Raw genomic sequence first — 25,220 nt, forward strand, 5'->3', positions numbered from 1 at the left:
TTCTTCCACCTCACAGTTACTTTACAGAGATGTACTCATACTTGTTGCTTCTATGCTGCAATTCTGTAATGCACTGTAATAATCAAAATCCACTTCTTGTGTGTAAACTTTGTTAGTTCCTAGGAATATTCCAGTACTCAGGACGATGGGATTTAATAGTGTGTCTGCTATGAGGAACTGACTGGATAAGGTATTCTAAAATAAAGCCCCACGTGAACTTAAAGCTTCACAATAATTAACTTTATTCTCAAAGAACAGCATTGGAAATCTCCTTTCAGAGTTGTTACTTATTTAGAAGCCTATTTTAGCCAATGTAGAGAAACCACACATCAACCAAGCTCACAGTGTTCACAGAGGAATTTATGAGAACCACGGAATTCCTGTGGGATCCATGAAATACTCCACTTTTTCATTAGGACAATAAATGCAGCAGCTCGAGAGCTGCAATTGGAATTTGACTGGTGAGATGCCCTGCATTTCCTAGGTGTTAAGTTGGTGCCATTCTTAGCAACCTGGAGACAGGTTTCGTGTTTTTTCAGGACAGGCAAATCCCAGTGCAAACCCATGCCAAAGTGTTTTAATTGGCTGCTCCAAATTGGTATTCTGTATCAATAACAAGTTTATTCTGTTTGTTTGTTGCATTTACTGCCTGAATGATGGCTCTGAGAGGTGGGGGTTTTTTTTGTTTTTTTGGTGGTTTTTTTTTTTTTTTTTTTTGTTTTGTTTTCTTTCTTTCTTTTTTTTCTTCTTTCTGGAGTGTTCTTTGGGAAAGGGGGTGTAGCTGATTTGTTTACAAAGCAATTGTGCTTTTATTGGAAGTCATAAAGTGGTTCAATACTTAGTTCACTGTTTCTCTGATAATCAGGCTATTCCTGCTTTCTGTGAGCAAATGGGGGATAGTTTTTCCTGGATAATTCTGATCTTAAAAGTTGCTCAAAGCTTTAGAATATGATTTTCTGCAGCCAGCAAGGAGTTCATGCTTTCTCACAAAACTAATTAATTTTCTCACCCTGTCTCACAAACCAAAGTAAGTAACCTCACAAGAGGTTTCCAGTTATTGGAAGAAAAGCACACACACCTTTAAAGGGTGTTGTGGCATAAGGAATGGACTTCCTGATCCACAGATTCTCAGATTTTAGTGTATGTGGTGTGCTTTTTAATGGCTTGCTCCTGTGTAATACAACTTGGAACAACCTTGATAATCATCTTAATAATAACCTTGATTTCTTTCTGAGTTAAAACTGTCTATAAATGACTAGACAGCAAGCCTAAGGCTGACATGCACTCTGCAAAAACTGCTTTCTTATGTTTTGTACATAAAACATCAACTCATTATGTAATCTTTCAGATTGCTGGTGCAGATTCTCTGGGTTTCAGGAATACCCTGAACACCTTGCAAATATCCATTTCCAAATGGAAGATTGTTGCTATTGCTTTTGTTTGCCTGTTATGGGGGAGAGGAAATTGGGATGATGATACATTAGTTCCAAATCACACAAGAAATAATACCAGCTCTAGATTGGTATCATGTAGCTTTGCTTTGCCTAGTTGAGTATATTAATGAAGGTTAACAAAGACTGTAGGTAATAGGACATTTGAGGATTGTTGTGTTTGGGTGAGGGGAAGCTAAGATACTTTAACTTCAATACTGATGCAGAAACTGGTTTGGTATTTATAACTGGACAAAAATAGTATTGTGAAACTCATCTTTCTAGTTTAGTCTTCAAATGCCATTATAAAACTAAGCTTTGTCTTACTACTTACGGGTTTGTAATTACTGAAAAATATGTGAGACCTAGTAAATTCTCCCCACTGAGAAGTGGGCCATATCTGCATTTTTATGTGTGTGATGGTGTTGGAGGGGAGCACTTGGAGGAAAAGAACAGGAGTTTGGACTTCGGCTAACTGGAGGACAGATTTGGCTTCTAGTATGAGCTAAGGTTTGGGGTTTTTTCAGCTTTTTATGTGTGGCATGCCATGCTTGTAGGAGTTTTGTCTCATCCTTTTAAAAAGCCAGACATCCAGCTGCTCCAAGGGGATGATGCCTGTCTGTAGCTATGACTAGGAGAGGCCACAAAAATATTTACACTAAAACTGGATGGGAATTTTCTTTTGCTCTTGAAGTTGAATGTGTCATGGCAAAGAATTCTGTTACAAATGTCTCTTTGTAGTATCCTAATCCAAATGGGAGCAGTGGAAAGAATAGATTTGCTTCTCTCCATATTTAATTGGACAACAAATGTATGTGATTTGTTTTGATTACAGAGTTGGTAAAGATAACCTCCAGAGGTTCCTCCCAACTGAATTTGTTCTACAGATCTATTTTTGAATGGTTAATGAAGTGTTAAATACTCTGAGTATTAACTGCTGGGTTTTTTTGGTTTTTGGGTTTTTTTCGGTTTTTTTTGGGGTTTTTTTGGCTTTTTTTATTTTTTGTTGTTGTTGTTGTTTTGTTTGTTTGCTTGTTTGTTTTTTCTCTTGCAGCACTGGTATATTAACGTTAACAAAATCCAAACAAACAAACCCACACAATCAAACAAACAAAAATCCAGCACAAAATCAAGTCCAGCTAGGGGGTAGAGGGAATTAACTGGTTTGAAAAAGGAAAAGAGGCATTTTTATAAATCCTGTATGTTAATTTGTAGTCATATGGAAAAGCAGCAGACTGCATACAGTTTATGTAATTCTGGATCTCACTTTTCAGTCTAAGCAATACTTAATGATTTTGCAGCACATATGTTGTTTTATATGTCATGCATCTACACTTGAATTCTAGAAAAGTATTTTTCTAGTTAATTGTGGGCACAGATTTTGTGCAGGGCAGTCTAAGATACCTGTGTATTTCAAAGAAGAAATGTGAGGGACAGTAGACATCATCACTTGTTCTCTATTTCCAATGTTCTTAAAGCTAGCAAAGCAGGGGTTAAAAACACTTGGGTGATTGTGTCTGCTAAGGAAACTCCCTGGGAATGGTTATAGTCTGTCTTTGGAAAACTATGCTCACATACCTGAGCTCCAGAAATGTAAAAGCAGAATTCTAAGAGGCCAGCTTACCTTTGTAGAGTTGAACAGGACAAATGGTGGAGCACTGGTGAAGCTGTTGCTTGACTTGCAGCAATAGAAGTGGCTGCTTCAGTCAAGTTTAAGAGCAAACAATTGATCAAACATGCAACTTTAGGCTCAATGATCTCTGTTTTCATGCCCTGTTACTTTTCACCAGTAAAGGCTTAGAGAAATCCCAAAGAGACTGGGGTTGGTTGTTTGGGGCTTTTATCTGCTCATTAAGATATTTGTTTTGATTAACTTACTTTCGTGGATTTTTATGCAGAAAAAGCTTGGCAGTTTTGCCTACACCTTCTGATTAAAGAAACATTTGCAAATGTAGCTTTTGAGGATTGTGAACTACAAAGCGTATTTGTTGAATGCAGAAGACTTATTGAATTGACTGACTCTAAGTTCCTTGAAATTTTGAGACAGCTGAGTCGCATTTATTATGATAAATCTGTATATTCTGACCCTTTTCTAAGGCAAAGAAATGTAGAGAAACATCCCTTGGGTTATTTTCTCTCCAACAGAAAAGAGGAAGCTGGATGGGTGCCTCCTAGATTGTACAACATGTCAAAAAACTTATCTGTCATTAAGACTTCACTGTTTTTCTTTTTTTTTTTCATACTCGTTAGTAGTCTTTTGCCAATACTTAATCTAGCAGTTAATGGTGATTAATGACTCTTGCCCAATATGTTCCAAGACTTCCTGATTTTTAACTCTTGCTGTTAATTTGGGTCCTGCTCCTTCCAAAAACATGAATTTTCTGGTGAAATTGCATTTGTTGTCTTGGAAAAGTGTCCTTGTCTGTCAGCTCTAGCCGTGGATCCTTGCAGAGGACACTAAATTGTTGAATAAAAAATTACTCCTTGTTGCAACCTTATTCCTTCTCTTGGCTATCAGCAGTCAACAAAGAAAGAAATTCTGGAACATCCTCAAAATGCAAGAAACTTTGAACTTTACTGAAAGGAAAATATTCAAGATTCAGCATTTAATCTGAGACTAATCAGCCATAAGTAGAAATACATGCCCGTTCTGTGATCTGAATCTAATAGAACAAAATTTCCAGTACTTTGGGACTTTGACTTCTGAATTGCTGGAAAAGTGAGGAGATTGATGTCTGCAAAGACATTGGCAAACTAAATGTGGAATGCTTGAAAATCCATGTGCAAAAGAGGGAGAATGAGCAGAGGGGTAAAGGCTTGTTTACCAGGCAAGCAGAGTGGAGAGGAATTGTTTCTTTCTCAAATTTCCCTTTCAGTTCTGACAAAACTCAATAAATATGCTTACTGTGACAAAGAATGTTATGATCCAGCTTTGGCGCTTGTGCCATTAAGATGCTTTTAATTAAATCTGAAAAACACTTAATTTGGCTCTTGACTACAGGCAGAGTTTGAAAGATGGAAGTTAATAGTGCATAAGAAGTTTCTAGATAGAGCTAACTTCCTCTGGGAAAAAGGAAGTCAAAACTATCATTCCAAATACTCCAGAATATGCTGGTGATGTCATTAAACTACTTAGACTCTAAAACATAACACTTAGTCTTAATTTTTTTAATTTATATTCCCAGCTCATTACAGAATAATCAGGAAATGCTGTGACAAGTAATAAAAGTGGAAGTGATACTAATAACACTGAAAACTGTTCTTCTGTCTTTGTGGATGTTGAACAACCAGTTTATCAAGGCAGTCTCCACTGGTGGGAGGGAAGTGATAAATATATTGTGTTTCATCTTCTTGCAGTTTCATGCTGTCACATCTGAAATCTTCAATTTTAAGGCGTAAAGTACTGTAAAAGAGCACTTGTCCCAAGAAAAGCTCTGGTGTTTAAGAGCTAATTTTTAATCAGCAACCAGACATCTGGAATAGTCTTGATTGTGCTGTATAATTGAAGATGTACCTGTGAGTTCCACTGCCAGTCTAGCAAATTTTTTACAAAGATTGATTTGTGATAAATGGCATTTGTATTTTGGTGTAAAATGGTAATATATGAAACTAATGCTGTGATTGGAGAGGATAAGCTTGTACAGTTACATGGAGTTTCGGATAAGAGATTGCTAGTTAAAAGAAAGGGCTTAAATTGATTTTCACATTTTATTTGAGAAGGCAGAGATTAACTCTTTTGCTCTTGTTTCAACCAAGGTTGAACATCTAAAATTCTAATAATTTCCCTTCCTCTTCAATTTGCTCTCAAATGGAGGATACAGCACTTGATGTTGTTATCACTGCTCAGCAGCACTGCCTTGATCTCAGATACCCAGCTTGGAATGTTTTGACAGTTCAGGAGCAATGGCAAAGAGTACCACTAAGAGATAAAGATGAAAACAGAAGCCAACAGGCAATAAAATGGCAAGAGTTTATATATGAAGAAAAGGATAGCAAAACGTATTCCTGACTATGGAAACTCTTCTTAAATACGTTGTCAAAGTGCTTTGTAATCCAGCTCTTCAAGTCTTCTTTCATCACCTCTTTTCCAGGCTTTCCATTGTACATCAGCAGATAGTACAGTATCACAAACAGCTTCAGGGTGATATGAGAAGTGTAACCATGATTATAGATTCCAGTCTCTTGTTGTCCTGATATGTGGGCAGGTTGTTTATTTAAACAACAAAAAAGATGCTTTGCAAGATAGATACATTTCCCTAATTGTTTTTTTTTTTGTTGTTTTTTTTTTTTTTTTTTTTTTTTATGGTTGGAAATTAAATCCAAAACACTTGAGCTTTTGTGGTCTTCTGTTCTATTCCATGGTTAAACTTCACCAGGCTGAAAACTGATTTCGTTCTTTTTGAATATACACACCTACAAAAACATTAATGAAATGTTTCCAAAGAATCGCCCATGTATTTAAAAAATACTTTTTTTGTTTGTGCAAATGTGTAAAATTCTCTCAATGGCAGTGACTGATTACTACTGATTACCGGTATCTTTTTGGCTTTTTTAAAATAAAGACATTTCAGTTTAATAGATGCTTCTTACAGAGCTCTGATTGTAGTAGGAGGCTGCATGTACCTTAGTCTCAAACCATTTAATCTGGATATGAAAGTGACTTTCTAAACTGGGAAGCTGGTAAATCCTTAAACTACTGCAGAGATGTGACTGATAGTCACTGCTTAAATACCTATGAGCTTCTGTCACTTCTTTGGGAAGTTCATGTTCACTACAAACATTATCTATTTAGACAAACAGTAGTCATTTCTTTCTGGTACATCAACCACAAATTGCTGGTACGCTGACCTTGTTAGAGAAACAATTTGGGTTACAGCTTGAAGTAGAGGAAAAAGGGACGCACAGCTTCATGTCTCAGTAGCCCCATGCTTACCGTGCTTGTGTTGCAAACATGGTTTGCAAAGCAGATGCTGCAAGGAAAGGGGTCATAACATTTCCAGCATCTGCCTTAAACACTTGCTCAGTGTTGCTCAGAAACTTGTTGCAGAAACACCAGAGCTGCCTCTGTCAGAGCCACAAAAATGAAGAGTTTTTGTTCTGACCAAAGGCGATGCTTTTCACAGCACTGCTCCATTGTAGCGTGTTAGAGAACAAGTGTGTGACTGCACCAGCCAAGGAGCGGGGTCACAAAGAGGACACTTGCTTTTGGGGGGTGTGTGTCTTGTATGACTGGCAGAGCAGACCCTTAATGACCACCAAAATAAGAGCTGCCCATGTGCATTGGTGAGACCACACCCTTCTCCCATCTCATGCTAGTGAGGAACCGAAAACCACTCAAGCTCTCATGCTAGTGAGGGATGCTTTAAAACTGACTGGGACTGAACCACGCGGGATTCTACCACCACTGTAAAAAACCCAGGGCACTGGAGGACCAACAGGACACCATAGGATTCACTCTGGTGACTCTCCTGCTTGCACACTCACTCTCTCTCCTCTTTCTCTTATATACTTAATGTGGCAGAATAATGTTGATATTGTTGAACAGGCGTTTGGTTTCATTTGCAGCCTTATTTATGCAGGAATTTTAACAGCAAATCATAACAGGTGCTTCTAACAGTTACATACAGGAATGATCAACACTTGATTAAGGATGCTGAAGAACTGCGTCCCAGTTCACCAGAGCTGGTTTTGTGCTTCAGGCTGAGCGTGCAGGGCCTGCTGACACCAACAGTCACAATTAATCATGTTTGTTTGCACTTGTTGAACACAAATGCAAATGTATTGAGGTCTTGAGCATCATGATTGTGGTATCCAACCAGTAAATGCAGAGAAAAGTGCTTGCTGTTCAACCAGGGTCTACAGCTACAAGAAGAATAAACACTCCTTGATGTTTCAGAGAAACTTTGATTTCTTTGTAACTTACATGAAGCAGTCAGATAAGTTTACAAAATGGGGAATTTAGTCTTGCAGTGTTGTTTCACATAGAAGGCCCAGTTTTCTTGTGTGCTTGGGTGCAATACAAGGATGTGATCTGTGACTTTTAGGGAGATGAAGCCTGACTCGAGCAATTAGTGGTGCCAAATTCTTTGCAGGTGAATATTATCCCCACTTGGTGTGGGGGGCAGGCAGGACAGTCTTGGTCTGTTGAAAACATTTTATGGAAAACTTGCTGTTTACCTTTCAGCAGGGTTATCATCTACTGCTAAATAAATATTTAGTTAATCACTATTGACTGTATCACAAACAAGTGATAGGGAGTAGGACTTCATTTCTGACTGACCCTTGAAAAGCTGTGGTATTTTCCTGTTGTGATTGTAGCTTGTGTGGAAGTAGACAACAGCTTCCACGGGGCAGGGTTTTCACAGAACTGGATTTGTTTGCTGCTGTATTTGTACAGGATAACCTGCTGAAAACTGTGTGAGTTTCAGCTGTTTATAGGACAAGTGTAGCTGCAGAATTGAATTTTTTCATTATAGTGGCTGTGCCTTTGTGTTAACTCTGCTACAAACTTCCTTAATTCAACAAATGGTTTTGAAAAGGGAGCTAAGTAGCAGCTCAGTGGAGAAAGCATTGTTTTAGTTTTTCAGTTGAGGAGTTTAAACAAAGAGACAAACCTATTTCCATGGCTTTTTCTGAGGCATGTGGTTCCTTACAAATCCTCTAACAAAAATGAAGTTGCATACTTCCCCTGCTTGCCAGTAAATAAAAGATAACGATTTCTGCTAACTCAATTCTGTAAGTCCATGCAGACTAAACCCATGTTCCTGTTAAGTACTATTTGGCTACACAAGTCTGTATAGATAGCATAAATGGAAAGCTAATTTATATTTGCATTACAGAACTGAAACTTCTGTTTCCAGTTCACTGTTCTAGGCTTATTATTAAAAATCCATGAAGGTGCAAGAATGGTACTATCCACTGCCACTCCACAAGCTTTTTCTGGTTTTACACACTGGTTGCTTTCAGGGTCTGGAGTAACTTGGTGCAGCAGAAACACTTTATCTCAATTTAAAGTTGCTGCCAAAGAAATGTTACATGAGAAGTAAACAAGATACTGTAAGTCAGTCTGAGTCTGATGTCTCTTTCAGCTGCTTCTTAGTAAAGAAAAGGCTCACAGGGTAACTATTCTGAGTAAAGAAGAATGTGAATTAATAATTGAACCCTCTTTATGCTGTTGCTTGTGTTAGAGAGGCAAGTGTAGCTGTGTGAGGTCTGCAGTACCTCTATAGAGTTTTTTGCAGTTCTTTCGCTGCCTTTCCTCTCCCTAGTTGGGAGAGGAAATCTTTCCTCTTCTTCAATGCAACTGGAGGTTCCTCATGCTGCAGCAGTTACTTCTAAAAGCCAAGGTGACCAATCTGGGGAGATCAGCACTGGGAAAGGCCCTGGATCTGAGTTCCAGGTCTGCTACACAGCTGCTCATGTTGGGTGTTGATTCAAACTAGACTGGAGCGCAGAACACCTGGATTAACTCTGCTCTGGTTCCTTGCCTGTGTGCCAGCACTTCCTGTTTTTAAAGATCCTGTTTACTGTCTGCATTCCAAATATCCCAGGAAGGTGGGAGGATGGGAAGAAACATGGAAAGAAAAGTAAACAGCATTATTTAAGGTGGAATTTTTATATTTTTTTTTAGTTATATGACCAGCATTTGTTACTTTTCAAACCTGGTTTCATTAGTTACATTCTAGAGTAAGCTTTTGTTTACATCATCTGGCACTAATTTCCAAAAGCAGAACTGCATGTTAAAGCTGACATTGAAACCACTAATATTTGCAGCAAGGAGCAGAGTAATGTTTTGTGGTGTGCTTTGGCTTCATGTTCTTCCTGATGTTCACATAAAACAATGTTTGTCAGCAATATGAAATGGAGTATTAAACAAAAATACGCAATCAGATGAAAACCTTATTTCTATGGGTACGAAATGACATGTTGCTCTGATTTTGTTGCCAAAGTTTAAAAACGTTTTTATTTAAACAGTTTGAAAGAATTTGGGTGCTGCTCACTGACCTTCAGAGCTCACAGCCTACTGTACAGGAACAGCAGAGAGCCAGGTGGAAAGATAATTCTTATCCTGCTACAGAGCAAGCCAAGCTAATTGCTGAAATAATGAGTAAGCAGATATGTGAAGTGTAAATAGATGGTATGTTGCTTTTCTGCTTCTTTGTTGTACTTTATGACTACTAGTCCTCTATAAATAACAAAATCCTGTACTTTGAGGTGGAGCTAGAGATGGAATTACTGAATGATTTTGGACTAAAAGGAAAATTTAATTCCGGGCTTTTCTTTGTTTAACAGAAAGTTCTGCCTTTAGCTGGAAGAAAATGTTCTAGGACAGATATTTTGCCTTTGCTATGTCATGGGATCCCTAGGGACAAGGCACAGTCATAGTGGGAGTTCTGGAGGTCACCAGCAACTTGAAAATGCTTCTTTCTTGTGATCCTGTTTTCATGGCTCCCAGACAGTGAAGGAAGCTATAAACACTATGCCTGCATGGATGGGGGAGGGCGAGCAAGGGGATTTCAGAATAAGAATTCACAAAGGTCTTTTGGTTCACTTGGAGAGGAAGAAAATACTACAGCAATAGTAAATCTTTTTAAACTGATCATTTTGGATTTGTTTCAGCTGTTTGATCCTGCAACAACATAACACACATAGTTCCTCTTGGGAAATACTTTGTAGTGAGTTCTTCTTTTTTCAGGATGACCTCACCATTAATTTTATTCATAGTATCTGAGAGTCACTAGGAGAATATTGTATTCTGAAAAAAAAAACAAAAACAAAAAAACCCTGGATGTAAGATAGTTTGTAGAGAACAGCTCTGAAACATAGCCACACCATATTCTCATATCTAACTAAAGTGAAACTTCACTAATTTCTAGTGAGCTTTTGCATTCACAGGAAAGAATGATCTTGTGTTTCAGCAGGACTATTATTCTACAATTGTTGCAAATAATTTTAGGGGGCTTTAGCTGTGTCTAGAACAAGACAAATGTAGTCAGCACTGTTTGTGAAGGGTGGAAGAAGTGGGTAACTACAAATAAAACCGGTGGTGTTTGGAAATACTTGCCTGTTTCAGAAGAAAACTAAATGGTAAGACGTTTTTGATAGTGTTGAATCCTCCTGTTTGCTTCCCTTGGGCTGCTGTTTGTGATCAGATAAGGAGTTCCGGGTATCTGCACATTTTCTGGGAAATAAGGATGAAAGCAATACGTATGAAGTAAGACATGCCTGCAATGCAACAGTTTTCTATTCTGAACAAAGCAGTATTTTTACCAGTTAAATCTGTGTACAATAATGTTTTCATGGAGGACAGTTTCAGACATCTTTGTACTAATCTTCCTGGATTCTGGAAGAGTGCCAGCTTGGCAAACAGGAAGAACAAAAGGGCAGTACTGAAAATACCTAGTCTGGGTCAGTCTCACTGTCACCACACAGCAGGCTTGGACAGCAGCAAAATTAGACATGTTTTAGAGTCCCTGATCTGTCTGATGGTGAGAATAAAACATTCTGGCATTTAGAAAGGTTGAAGTGTTCCTTGCATTCTGAAAATGTTGTTCTTGTTCCAGGAACTCTTTATTTGCACAAACTCACAGCTTCTGTTTTGGGGATTACACAGTATTTTACAAAGGCTTATTTGGGGTCGTATTTGTAATTGATACTTCTGCCAGTGTTACAGAGAATCAGGAAAATCATTTAACCTACATGTGAGTGCACAGGAAATGAGGTTCATAAATTGTTGGACTGTTAAATGAATAGAAGACAGTGCTAGGAGTCTAAAGGAAATTCTACCTGGAAAAGAAATCAAGTCCAGATACAAATCCTAATGAGCAGCTCTCTGATACCAAAGATGCCACAAAATATTATAAAACATTGCTACATCCTGTCTGTAAAAACAGTGTAATGGGATTTGTCTTGTGACTGGAAAAACTAATGGACTTCAATTAAAGTGTAGCAGTTTGCTGAATGACTCATTCAATTTCAAACGTGGGCTGATAAAATTGTATCGAGTGTTCAGTCTGTCCTTTGAATGGGTTTTGAAACACTGCCTGATGTGTACAGCAGTGCAGATTATTCAGTACTCAATCACTGGGAAGTGTGTGCCTCTTTGCATAAGCATCCCATACTTTATACTTCAATACAATATTACAGCACAGTGCACTTCTTGCTTCCTGGTATGCTTGCTACATTTCTCACTAGTTGGTACTTTGGAGAGGGAGGAACTTCTTGCAGAGCCTCAAGAGCAGCTGTAGGTACTTGTGCTGATGACAGACAGACTTAATTATGTCTGCTAAAGTGAACAATAATATTTTTCCCCTGGATTTCCCCCCTGACATGCAGAGTGTGTCTTCATCTGTGAGGCACTAAAATTCATAGTTTACTGGAACCAGATTTTGTAGGCTTGGAATCTCATATTCTTAATAAGGAATTATCTATATCAGATGATAGCTGATTTCTGTCCTGTAAGAAAATAGGTTATGTACATCACCATTCATATGCTAAGTGTGTCTGGAAGCAAGCAGGAATCTGTATTATGGAAAGGACGTTTATCTTCCTGCTGTCTTCTCTCATATATGTTTATTCTTTTTTAATAGAATCTCAGAACTAGAGATTGTTTTGCGCTAGTCCAGATGTCCCAAAGCTTTTGGCAGGGGAAAAATATTTAAGGTGCTTTAGGAGGGTCAGGGATTGCAGGTATGATGAAGTGTTCGGTTGCAGTGTTTGCATGTCCCCTTAGTTTGATTTAAATAACATCTCGCTAGAATTCCCTTAAAATTACAGTCCTTTTACTGTCGAAGAACATAATTGATTCTATTTATTCCAGGCAGCCTTCCAGATTTGAAAGTGTACACAGAAACACAAGCTGCCAGCTATACTTCAAAACTGTTTCTGTTTACATTCTTGCTTTCCAAATCCAAACCCTGGAGGCGTGCTTACATGTGCAAGTGAAATGAATGTGCACACAGAGTGACTACATGCACCATTCTAGCAAATGCCCGTATCCCAGCTTGAAACAAGAGCTGCTGTCTTGGTGCAGTTGCTCTAAAAATTGTAGATTTTGGAATGTCACATTTGGACCATTTGCAAGTTTTTAAAGAAAAGGTATTGAGATGTCATTTAAGGTTTCAATTCCTTAAAGAAGCTAAGGCTGATGCTTATTTTGTAGAGATGCTTGGCTAAGAGGATTTACATTTTTGATGTATGTGTGTCCCCCACTCCTGCCTCTGTTTCTTTGTTGCTGGTAGGGAGGGAGGAAAACTTGCAGTGGAAGGAGGCACCATCCTTGCAACTGCTCTTTCCCAGCACTGCTGCAGTCAGGCAGCCCCCAGCGCAGACCTGAATTAGGCTGACTCCATGGGCATCTCAGGAAGGACCTAAAGCAACAGAAGGCAACACAAGAAAGGGCAAGTGAGTTGTGCTCTTCCTCTTCCATCCATCTGAACTGTAACCAGTTGGCTCAGTGAGTCCCGGTGCCAGCAGGGGGAGGAGTCAGGACACACACCTTGGGCAGGGCAAAAATAGGCTCTCGTGGTTCAGAAGAACCTCAACAGGATGGTGGAACTGAAATTAAAAGGCTGCTGGTATAAACTCAGTCTATGTTGTGGATATTTAATTTGGTTGCAGTCTATCTGTACTATCATCGTATGTGTGTGGACAGGAAAGCTCATATGACTGCATATTCTTGTTTGTTTGGGGGCTTTGTGCTGATTTGTGCTATAATAGTGATGTGCTTCTGCCTGTATTTGCAGTTCAGAAATGTAAATAGGCATGTGATTCAGTGGAATGGAGAGGGAACCTTGTAAATGTTTTGCCTGATCAAAAAGATGCCATTTAACTTGTGTATTTTGTTTTATCTGTGAGCTGAGGATAGTTAGTGGTTTGGAACTCTCCAAGTTACTCTGAATAGTGCTATTTGGGCTCACTGGTAATGTTTTGTAATTGGTAAGCTTCCCAAGTTTGTCTCTGTAAATACACTGTGTGTGCTGAGAGCTTTCCATTTCAGCATCTGCTCACTGAGGCTATTACCATGATGAGGGAAATAAAACAGCTTCTTTAAGCTCTTTCTTAAAAAGAAGTCAGTTGCAAAGTGTTTCAAAATATGCATGACGTGGTAGTGGAAAAGCATTTTTCTAAATCTGCAGTGGAACTTCGGTACTTTCGTGGATATTTTTAAAAGTCTAAACTGCAACTACAAAGGAGGGATTTAAAAAGACAACCCTATTGCTACTCAGAGTTGCTTAGGAAGTGGTGGATTTGGGAAAACATCATTTACATTCTAATGTTTCTTTGTAAGTACTGAAGTGTGGCAAGAGCAGTTACTGGAAGTACTTGGAAGAAAACTTTTTAGTAAAGAAATGCTACTGCAGCAGGGAGGATCACTTCTTTCTTTTACTTATATCTTAAATGTTATATATAAATATTATATGTACATAATTTAATATATAAAGAAATGTATTTTTATATAAATACATAGTTTTAAAATTTGCTGAGCAAAGGGCAAGCATTGCTTTTCTACAATGAGAGCTCACAAGAAGTTGATCCAACAGATCCAACAGTAGAGATGTGAAGCTCCTGACTTGTGGGTTTTCCTTCCTTTCTGTTGTTAAGCAAACTGAGATATGGGGGAGTCCTAAGAGGGTTTGTGACTGTAGTGATAGGACAGGGAGTAAAGGGTACAAACTAAATGACGGTAAATTTAGGCTAGGTAGATGTTAGGAAGAAATTCTTGATGATGAGGGTGGGGAGGCCCTGGCACAGGGTGCCCAGAGAAGCTGTGGCTGCCTCATCCCTGAAGTGTCCAAAGCCAGGTTGAACAGGGCTTGGAACAACCTAGGCCAGTGGAAGGTGTCCCTGCCATGGCAGGGGGGTTGGAATGGAATGGAATGGTCTTTAGGGTCCCTTCCAACCCTTAACATTCTTTGATTCTGTGATGTCTCTCTCTAAAATTAAGAGCAATGAATGCACAGATAAGCAACTTCATTTCATTACAGAAAAATGAAATCACACAGGAAATTTCACGCAGGATACTGTGTGAAAGTATCAGGATTCCAGTAAAGAAGACCAAGTATTTTGTAACAGGAAGTGTTCTTCAGTCTTGTTACAGGATGAGAACAGTTTGTATGTGAAAACATTCTGAACAAAGTGGATTTCTTTTGCAGGTACACAAATACTGCCTCTGGTTAAGGAAATTTTTAAAAGGTAGGGATTAGGAGTGTTTATTGGTGAAGTATCACATCTGTGCCTGCTGGGTAGTTCTGCTTTGTTTTTTGGCATCTCCCCTCACCCACTGGGCTATAAAACATCTCTGCTCTGTCCAGACTCTGGTTTTCTCATACTCTGAACTATTCTCATTTTCTCTCTTTCTCATACTCATTTCCTCTCCTCTAAGATGGCCTGAGCAGCACAGATAGAAGGTCTCACGTGTTCCCCTTCTTTCCTTTGGCTTAGCAGAGACATTCATGCAGCTGCCAAGGGGAACTGGAACTGGGCATTGGCACTAAATTAAACAAGCCCGACTACAAAGTGTTAGTGGGGCTCAGTTCTTCTGTCTTATTCATGGAAAAAGGGTTTGTTGTTGGTGTAAGTAGCTTATACTGAACTGAAACAGCTATGGCCAAGCCTTGTGTATACATGGATTCTTAAAATCAAGTTTAGAGCTTTTAGTAAATACTTATAACTATTATGTACGTGCTGTTTGAATACTTTCAAAGTTTGTGATGAGGGAAAAAAATAGTAGTGTGGAAGATTGGTTTAGCTAAACTTAAAAGAGCTGATGGTTTGTACCATCCAAATGATAATGAATGCTTCACTTTCCAAATTAAAACTGTGGAGAGCTTGTCCTGATTTGGTTAAAAATTTCTGTAATAATTTGAGTATTAGATATTTTCACCCCTCCCCCCCACTATTGAAGAGTTTTATTAATGAATTAAAAGTCCAGATAAAAAAACCAAATCTCTGCTTTTAAGACTATGTATATATACATTAGCATTTTTCCAAACTAGTGTGATTCTATTAAATGTTTTGTTTGACTAGATATTTAGATTCAAATACAAGTTCTCAGGCTTAGTTTTATCAAGTCTTCCTTATGAATGTAAAATTTAACCATGAATATTCATGTATAATTGCAAGTGATGTTTGAACCATTTTATCTGAAATTCCTGGTGATGTGTGTATTTTAAATTTTAACATTTAAATTTCTGATTTTCACTCAGGTTTACACATACAAACTACTGCTTGAAAAGCCTGAAGCACAAAGTTATCCCAAGAGTTAAAAATGCCTCCACGGCCGTCATCTGGTGAACTATGGGGCATCCACTTGATGCCCCCCAGGATCCTGGTGGAGTGTCTCCTCCCAAATGGAATGATAGTGACTCTAGAATGCCTCCGTGAGGCCACTTTACTGACTATTAAACATGAACTCTTTAAAGAAGCAAGGAAGTACCCTCTCTATCAGCTCCTTCAAGATGAGTCTTCTTACATTTTTGTAAGTGTTACGCAAGAAGCAGAGAGAGAAGAGTTTTTTGATGAAACACGGAGACTTTGTGACCTGCGACTGTTTCAGCCTTTCCTAAAAGTTATTGAACCAGTAGGTAACAGAGAAGAAAAGATTCTTAATAGAGAAATAGGTGAGATTATCTTTTTTTTTTAAACATAATCTGTTTAACTGATTACCCTGTCCAAAATACAAGAAATTGAAATGGGTCGTGTTTGTCACCTGTATCTGTCGTGTTTCATAACAACTGATGCCAGTTGTTGCATCAAATGTCCAAAGATGCTGATCGTAGCCAATATTTATAATCAGTGAGTTAAACTTCTTTTTTCTGATCTGTTTTGTTCACCTTGGCTTTGTAAAGTGTATTTGTAGTTGCCTGTGGGTTAGAGGGTATCTTTTTGCTCATCTTTTATTAGCGGGATTTCATATTATTACAGAGCAACACCTGTCCTATTATTTGGAAAGTCAGTTATAATTTATTTTGGTGTTTACAGAATTATAAATTCTAGATTTAAATACAAATCTTAAACCACACTTGTGGACACAGATTTTAATACTGCTTTAGCTTGCTTAAAAAGTCAAATGACAGAAATGTGTTTTTTTCACCTTTCCTCTTCCCCCCTTCTGACAAAAGAGCATAGGGAGAGGAGGGGAAAAACACACCTGAGACTGGAGATGAAAAGGCAAGACAGATTGTGATGCTTTGAATCATCTCTGGAGTAGCTTATGATTTTCCATGATCCACTGAGGAAGCACAGGGAATCTGGCATTTGTTCCAACATCTTGGTTAAGTGTTAAATTGGGGCAGTACAAACATACCCGCTCCTGTTTCATTGCTAGCACATGTTTACTGCAGTGGCAGAGACTTGGCAACTGGAAATACTTGTTCTGAGGTACTACTAATTGTTGAATTATTTAATTGTGACGAATGCCTAATAAGTGAATTACTTCTGTTTTGTAAAGCTCAACGTGTTCAGGACTTGGGCAGAGCAGTGGTTAGGTAACCATGCAACACAACAATTGAAAGTTTCCATTTGAACACTCATGCATAAATGATGATTTATCCAAGTAATCTCATTGAAGTAAATGGAATTCCATCTGACATCGAGGACCTGAAAGAAATACACTGTTATTATATGAATCTGTGTCAGAGAGCCAGAGTTCAGTGTCTCTTGGACTGCTCTTTGCAGTTCTTAAATAAAGTAGGTCATTTAAAGCAAATTAATAGCTGTCATTCAGTTGTCAGTAAAGTTTATTATGGTCCTAATAGTTACCAGTAATCCTGCCAGGGTTTGAGTAAAAAATCAGCTTTCACAGCTCCTCTGGTCCCCTTAGGAAACTGTGCTGACCTCAAAGGAAACTGAGTCCTGGTCCTTTTCCTCCAGGAGGAATGTTGGCTGTGAGAGCAGTGATTTAAGGCTTCCAGGATCTTCAGGGAATGTACACCTGTTTTCTAACCTTTTCTGTGTCTGCTGAGTGCACTTAACTTTAGAACTGTGTAGTTCTTGAATGATATAAAACAATTACGTATGCATGAAGAAGCTGGCACATACTTTAAGCTGTGTTTTGCTTTTAAGTTGGCTTTTTTGTGACTTACTGAAGAAATTTTTAGCTCTACTTGTCAGTTACAACTATCCTCACACTGCTCCGATGCTGTAGGTTTTGCTATTGGCATGCCTGTCTGTGAGTTTGACATGGTCAAGGATCCAGAAGTACAAGACTTCAGAAGAAACATTCTCAATGTCTGTAAAGAAGCCGTGGATCTGCGAGATGCCAATGCCCCACACAGCAGAGCACTGTATGTCTATCCTCCAAATGTAGAGTCCTCAGCTGAACTCCCCAAACACATATACAACAAGCTAGATAAAGGTAAGGGCAGTATTTACAGCAGAAACAGAATATGTTTTCAGTGTTTGAAATCAAAGAGTACATCTGTTGACTTAGGCAGATTGCTGGTTTATGTGCTCTATTTAGTGCACTCCAGCAATATCTTGCACTTCTAAGTTCTTCAGAATAATTTTCTTGATGGACTCTACATTCAAAAGGATATTTAAAATTGTTCTGTTCTAACTGAATCTTTAAATATAACCCAGTAAATAGAGGGTTAATAAAGTAAATATAAAGTAATGACTTTTTTAATGGGTGGGGGCAGCTTGTTGGCTTTGCAGTTTTCTATTCAGATATCTGGAATTAAATGATGCTGCATCACTGAGTTATCTTGCAGTCCTCAAATATGAAAGAGTTACTGCTGTTTTCTTGAAGTCAAAATAGTCAGTAGTACTCAGTTAATAAAAATATTTTTGACTTTAGGACTAAAAGTTTGAATTTCCACTAGTCAAAAATAAGCTTAATGCATCTAGTTCCTTGCAGAAATTATAAACCCTCTCTCAGTTTAGGCATGAATCTTGTTTATGTCTTCTTTTAATACTGGAAGCAAATCTCTCTTGGGGAGGTGTGGGAGTTGTTTGGTTTGGGGGTTATTTTCGGTTTGTACTTTTTGTTTGGAAACTGCATTGAAAAATTATAGGCCTGACATTTTTTTACATTTATTTCAGGGCAAATTATAGTAGTGATTTGGGTAATAGTCTCACCAAACAATGACAAGCAGAAATACACCCTGAAAATCAATCATGACTGTGTGCCTGAGCAAGTTATTGCTGAAGCAATTAGGAAGAAAACTCGAAGTATGTTGCTGTCATCTGAACAACTGAAACTTTGTGTCTTGGAGTACCAGGGCAAATATATTTTAAAAGTCTGTGGCTGTGATGAATACCTGCTAGAAAAATGTCCACTGAGCCAGTATAAGGTGAGTAACATAAAGGATTTATTTTGAACTGCAACAAAATAATCCAGATTTGTGGGGAGAAAAATGATCAGTATTAGGTCTGGCTTTTTCATTAAATTCATCCAAAATGTAGGAAGTGACAGTGTGTGCACAAATGTGCTGCAGAAGGGAGAGGGGGGGAGAAAAGGTAGTTTGAACTGGAATTTGTATCATTTGTGTAAGTTTTCTTGTTTGAATGTTTCCATCTAATGTTAGTGCTAAATCAGAGACAGGTACTTTCAGAAATATCCTAGACTTCTGATGACAAGAGATGAGCTATATTTGAATGGTGCTGATGTAATAAAGTAGGAAATTTGATCAGACTGTAAATTATGAAACAACCATTGCTGCTGTAAGTCCTGTCCTAAAGGGGTAGTAAAAGAGAAACTATTTTCCTGTTACAGCTTTATTGTTACTTTAATAAGATAAAAAGTGTAGACTTCCAGCACTACAGAAATAATTGCTGAGCCTTCCTTGTGTCTGTCTGCCCTTCACTGCCTGGGTTTGTTAGTGCTGGGAGTGAGAGACAGAATATGGGACAGAAGAGCATCTGAGCAGCCCTCTCTGAAGCAGACAGCATTACCCTGTAGATTTCCTGACAGGCTGCTGCTGCTTCCTCTTGGAGGAATGTATTGTTGTAATAAAACACTCCCATTCCTTTGGCTGAAATGGTTGACAGTCTGTTCTTCAGAGGAGTGGAGGAGAGAAGAAGGGATCCTGAATAATGGGAAAAGTATCTCTATACTCTGGGAGCTGGGGAACAAGTGCAGGCATACATGAATAATTTTGCAGAGTCATCTGAAGATCAAACACCAGACCTATGTGATCTAGCATGCTTTCTTCAGAAGCATCTGCTCTGCCTTTACTGTGCCCCAGCAGAGCTTGCTCATTAACTCCAGGCTGGACCTGTCCTAACACACTGTGTTTTGTGGTAGTGTTGCCAGACTAAATGCTCTCAGCACTCAGACCTGAATGGACAAGTGAAGTATGTCAGGATCAGTGCTGAGCATAAGGTAATGAGCACAGCTGAACCAAAAATGAGTGTCTGCTGCTTACCTTATGCTACCTGCCTGGGACGGGCAGTATCGGTCACCTGTGCTGCACTGCAGGCTGGTACAGCCCTTGCTGTTCCAAAACGGCTCAATTGCTTCCAGGAGCAGCTCAAATCCATCTGCTCTGTGCTGCACTGTGCTGGGGCTAAGGAGCTCTACAAGAAACCTGGCTGGTGTTTTTTTCAGCTCCCATCTCTCTCTCCAGTTCAGCCTTCCATTGTTGTAGATGTCCACATCTCAAAACCATGAGGTGTGGCTGTGTGACCCTCCCCAACAACGTGTTCAAACTGCTGGAAGCTGCACCTGCTGTCACTGTACAGGGTGTGCATGCAGGACATGATAAGCTCTTTCACTTTTCTATCTCCCCAAGAGTATAGGCTTTGAAAAGACACAGGATTTTGGTTGTTTCCTTGCAGTACATAAGGAGCTGCATCATGCTTGGCCGCATGCCCAACCTGATGCTGATGGCCAAGGAGAGCCTGTACACACAGCTGCCCCTGGACACCTTCACCATGCCATCCTACTCCAGGCGCATCTCCACTGCCACGCCCTACATGAATGGAGAGGCCACCACCAAATCCCTCTGGACTATCAACAGTGCTCTCAGAATAAGGATCCTCTGTGCAACCTATGTAAATGTGAACATTAGAGACATAGACAAGGTATGGCACCACATGTGGCTTTCCTGCAGTTCTTGGTTTCCCTCCGGAGTGTTCTGTTTTGACATTGGAAAAGAATTGTTATTTAACATGTTAGAAAATGATACTACTCTTTTACTTAAATTGGAATATTTAATTTGAAAGAATACATCCGTGATTCAGCATCTGTAAACTTTTCTATACACTTACAAAGTGTCAGTTTTGGTAATTAGCTAAATATCTTGCCTGCTAGGAGCTGGACTCAGTTTGTGGAGCACTTCAGCAGAGTATGTAATGGATAGAGAAAGAAAGCCCATGTTGTTACCTGTCTTCTAAGTAATTATGTGTAAGAATGTATTACAGTAACTGAGAGTGTTTTTGGTGAGGGGATGCTATCTTTGTTTTGGTGAGGGGATGCTGTCTCTGTTTATGGAAGTAAAAGTGTGGGGTGATAGGGGGCAAAAGGCAGGTGTAGGGTTCAATTCCATTGAAAACATCTACAACCCTGACTCTCTTTCCTTGGAATTCCTTTCACAATACCTTGGCACAGGAAGAATTTAGAATAAATTCCAGGGTGGGGGGGGGTTGTGTTCAAGTTTGTTACTGTATTTTTTTAGAACTAGTTTTGCAATCAATGAGGAGAAGGACCAAAACACTTTTTCTAGAGGGATATGCTTATAAACTGTACTTCACACCCAACAGAGCATGAATTAATTTGAGGAGTGGTGGGGCTGTTTGATTTTCAGCTTTGGTTTTGTTTTTCACTTACTGAATATGAAAGGATAATGTGTTGTAATCATGGTATGTGTTGACTGCAATGAAAAAATTGTTTATAGTAACATTTCAAAGACTAATATGGATGTTGTTTTCAGATCTATGTTAGGACAGGTATTTACCATGGAGGGGAACCTTTGTGTGACAATGTGAATACTCAGAGGGTACCTTGTTCTAATCCCAGGTAAGATGAGTACCTGAGTGACTATAGAAAACCTGACTTTCAGGGCATCATAAATGATAGCACTGAAGAAGTAAAGTCTCAGCTTAGCCATTACTCAGGCAGAGCTCCTTGCTGGGTATCCTTTACATTTAAGTTTTGTACACATATATTACATAAGCCTATGTATAAAAATAGCATTCATTTAATTAATTTAATTTAAACACAAGCATTTTGTCTTGCACATAATAGTATAGTATAGAATATATTCTTGGGATGTTTGACAAACCATCATTATTACCTGGAAAAAATAAATCACCTGAACTTAGAAGTGCAAAAAGAAGTTTTATATGAGTATATATAAACAGTGGAGACATCTTTTAGCCAACTGTTCTCATAACTTTAACTAATGAAGAGGTGTGAAATTTCAGCACCTACTAAGATTAGATGCAAAGTATGTGTGCAGAAGTAATTCTTTGCTTGCATTTTCTGACTTCATGTCTTAGATAATAATTTTTTAAACTCTCATTTTTATCTGTACATTTTCTATGAATATGATTTAAGTTTTATAATTAAAGGATTAATAATATACGTAGTTGGTGAAAAATAGTCTCTCCTCCTGAATTGCCCCAAATACTGCTATACTTGAGCTGATAGTTTAAACTATTTTAGAGAAAATCTTGGAAAGGTGGTGAGGTTTATGCCTTGAAATCATGGATATGATTGCACAAATCGTATTATATGAAATGAACATATGAAAAGTGATTAAAGTTTATTTGCCAATTTCCTTATTCTTCGAGAAGGGCTTTCGCAGTTATTTCTTTGTAAAATTGCTTTCAGTAGCTATAGATACATTGAAAAATTAATGCTGTCCTTGGAAGCTGCTGTCTCTTTCAACTGAGAAAATTCTGTATGACAATCCACTTAGGGGAAGAAACGGGATCAGAAGTTCCTCTTCAAAAGCTCAGTTCTACCAACTGAGAGCTAAATTCTCCTTAGAGAAGTTCATGAAAACAAAATCAAACTATTTCTGTAGAACCAATCTGTGCTATTATTACTATAGTAAATAGAAAAATATTTGATTTAGGAATATTGCTTTGGATTTCCACATTCTATCCCCATCCTGAAGGTATCTTTTTATGTTCCAAAAGTTCAAGTTTAGTTGGTTTTGAAAGCTCTTTTTCCCAGCTGCCTTTGTCCCCTGGAGGGAAAACTGTTTCATAAGCTAAATCTTACATCATTGTAGCATATATGCAAATCCATTATCTCTAGGTTGCAGGAATTGAACTTACCATGGCTTTTTAAACAGTGTTTGGGCTAGAAGGTTATTGAGGAAGTTTCCATTCCCAAAAGCAGTGAATGTAGTCAAATGCATACACAGAGACCCTTTTCCAGTAAGAAAGTGTGCTCTGTATGCAAATATACAGTTTAGGAATATAACAAATGCCTTTTAGCTGAGCGAATGATGTCTCCTTTAACCTGGTTTAATTCTGCCTTTTGAATCTTGCAGATGGAATGAATGGCTGTTGTATGACATGTACATTCCTGATCTCCCACGTGCTGCTCGGCTCTGCCTCTCCATCTGCTCTGTTAAAGGCCGGAAGGGGGCTAAGGAGGTAAAATACCTCATGGATTTATTGCACTAATCAGCCAAAGCTACTTAAATCAAGTTTGGGAAGATATTTGGTAAATGCTGTCCTGGCAATGAGTCTTATTGCAATGTTTGATTTGAATCTGATTAAAATAGGGGTGTTTCTTTTCTTGTGGGTTTTTTTTATGTTTGGAAATAAACAACACAGAAAAAAGCTTATCAGTAAATCCTACCTATGCTGCAGTGCCAGACATGGAGACCAGTGTTAGTGTTTTGAGGTGGAAGTGCTTTTGAAATTAATTTTCAAAACCCTTTGTTACTAACCCATTTATTTTTAAAGGACAATATTTGTACCTTTTAGAGTTGAATTTTCAAGTAAAGAAATTTTGTATTCCTTTAGCATTTAATGCAAGATCTCAAATAGTAAATTTTAAGAATCTGCAAGGCAACATTTAATTTTTAGTCAGCAGCACCATTACATTGTGGGTTTGAGTGTGTGTCACACATAATGTATAGGGTGTTTGTCTATGAGAAGGTCTGTGAACCTTGCAGAATGATTTGAGTTTGAAGGGATCCTTAAAGATCATCCCATTCCACCCCTCTTCCACTAGCCCAGGTTGCTCCAAGCCCCATCCAACCTGGCCTTGAACACTTCCAGGAATGGGGCAGACACAGCTTCTCTGGGTATCCTGTGCCAGTGTCCTGATTGCCCTTATCATAAAAAAACATATTTCTTTTGTCCAATCTTAAAATATTGGCCTCAAGTTTAAAACTGCTGCCCCTTGTTCTGTGACTGCAGGACTTGGTAAAAAATGTTTTTGTCAGAAAAACTTTCTCCATCATCCTGACTTATTCTGGTGTGAGGAAGATATGTGCATGTGTTTACAGTTCTTTTAGTATCATTTTGTTAATGGACTGCCATGACAGGCATTTATACAAAAAAATGGTACAGCTTCCACAATTGCTTTCTGCTAATCTGGGAATGTAACAACTTGATCTGGGGTGAAAATGTTATTTCTCCTGGGTCGCTCTGCAGTAATCCATAGATGACACTGAAAAAAATCATATTTTAATCTCTTTTAAGGAACATTGTCCATTGGCTTGGGGAAATATAAACATGTTCGATTACACAGACACTCTGGTATCTGGGAAAATGGCTTTGAATCTTTGGGCAGTACCTCATGGGCTGGAGGATTTGTTGAATCCCATTGGTGTTACTGGATCAAATCCAAATAAGGTATTTGCATGCCAGCTTCTCCCTTAAGAGTACATTTTCAAAATATGCTGTATTCTGGTTGCTATAACTCAGCAGAAAAAGTAATTTAAATTCCCTTGGCTTAGGAAACTCCATGCTTAGAGCTGGAATTTGATTGGTTTAGCAACCCTGTAAAGTTTCCAGATATGACAGTGATTGAAGAACATGCAAATTGGACAATTTCACGGGAACTGGGATTCAACTACAGCTACGCAGGGCAGGTAAGGCAAACTCCCCTTCCAGGATTAGCTATTCAAATATGAAAGTATTTTTACTACTTTTACTCAGTGTGTCAGTGACAAAACTTCTTTTTTTTTTTTTAAATCCTCATTTGTTGTAAAATCAAAAAATCTAATTTTTGTAGCGTGTTTGGTAAAATGGGCAATATATATATTCTCCTTTTGGTCTATTACCAGTAAAGTGACCTAATGCTTCTGATTGACCAACCAAAACACTCCAAATAGAAACTGTTTTACTGTATTTTTGACATTTTTGTGTCACTTATTCAGGTGTTAAATGACTTTGTTTAGCTTTTCAAAAGTTGCAGTTCACCTTCAATGATGATGTTTTTCTTTGTTGCAGCTTCATGTTTATAGTTAGGCCTTCCTGTATAATCCAAAGGTGCTTAGAACTCTTTCCTGTCTGTTTTATGGGCTAGTTATGACCACAAGCACAGGGAATTTTAAGGGAATTGATGGACGTACACATGGGCGTAGTCCTTCATCTCACTTTTTCCACAGACAGAACTTGTGCATTACAATTCACTTTTTGGTGAGGATTGGAGCTTTCTTCAAAGCACATTTTTGGATGATGAAAAGAAGTAAAAACAGAAAAGCAGTAAAGCTAAAAATGCTCTTTATTTCAAGCCAAGGCTGTCAAATTGGTTGGTGTGTTTTACATTTTCTTCTGGAGGGTGGTTAAAAGCCTTGGGTTTGCCCAAGAGAGCTCCGTGGTCTCTGTGCAGAAGACCCTTTGGTGAGATTTTTTGGTTTTGGCTGTGCTGGAGAG

General features: G+C 38.4%; 2 protein-coding genes across 10 annotated transcripts in view; one reads left to right on the forward strand and one right to left on the reverse strand.

The window, feature by feature from the left end:
• The window catches only part of ZMAT3 (zinc finger matrin-type 3), a 37,365-nt gene extending 27,180 nt beyond the window's left edge, over window positions 1-10,185 (reverse strand). For 3 of the 8 annotated variants that reach the window (XR_009933474.1, XM_062499443.1, XM_062499437.1), the window contains exon 1: window positions 3,055-10,185. The gene's annotated coding sequence lies outside the window, so the exon portion shown is untranslated. The remainder of the gene's footprint in view (window positions 1-3,054) is intronic. The other 5 variants (XM_062499442.1, XM_062499441.1, XM_062499439.1 and 2 more) reach the window with 5 other exon arrangements.
• PIK3CA (phosphatidylinositol-4,5-bisphosphate 3-kinase catalytic subunit alpha) overlaps window positions 1-25,220 on the forward strand; it is a 43,997-nt gene that overhangs the window by 1,064 nt on the left and 17,713 nt on the right. The window contains exons 1-9 of one of the 2 annotated variants that reach the window (XM_062499431.1): window positions 12,650-12,833; window positions 15,638-16,051; window positions 17,578-17,787; window positions 18,474-18,724; window positions 20,211-20,456; window positions 21,305-21,390; window positions 22,877-22,982; window positions 24,042-24,194; window positions 24,299-24,433. In XM_062499431.1, coding sequence (XP_062355415.1) covers window positions 15,700-16,051; window positions 17,578-17,787; window positions 18,474-18,724; window positions 20,211-20,456; window positions 21,305-21,390; window positions 22,877-22,982; window positions 24,042-24,194; window positions 24,299-24,433 — 1,539 coding nt within the window. In that variant the 5' untranslated portion in view covers window positions 12,650-12,833; window positions 15,638-15,699. Of the gene's footprint in view, window positions 1-12,649; window positions 12,834-15,637; window positions 16,052-17,577; window positions 17,788-18,473; window positions 18,725-20,210; window positions 20,457-21,304; window positions 21,391-22,876; window positions 22,983-24,041; window positions 24,195-24,298; window positions 24,434-25,220 lie in introns of those variants that run through there. The other variant, XM_062499433.1, reaches the window with a different exon arrangement.

The sequence above is a fragment of the Cinclus cinclus genome, chromosome 10 (genome assembly GCF_963662255.1).
Source record: "Cinclus cinclus chromosome 10, bCinCin1.1, whole genome shotgun sequence".
Classification (NCBI taxonomy): Eukaryota; Metazoa; Chordata; class Aves; order Passeriformes; family Cinclidae; genus Cinclus; species Cinclus cinclus.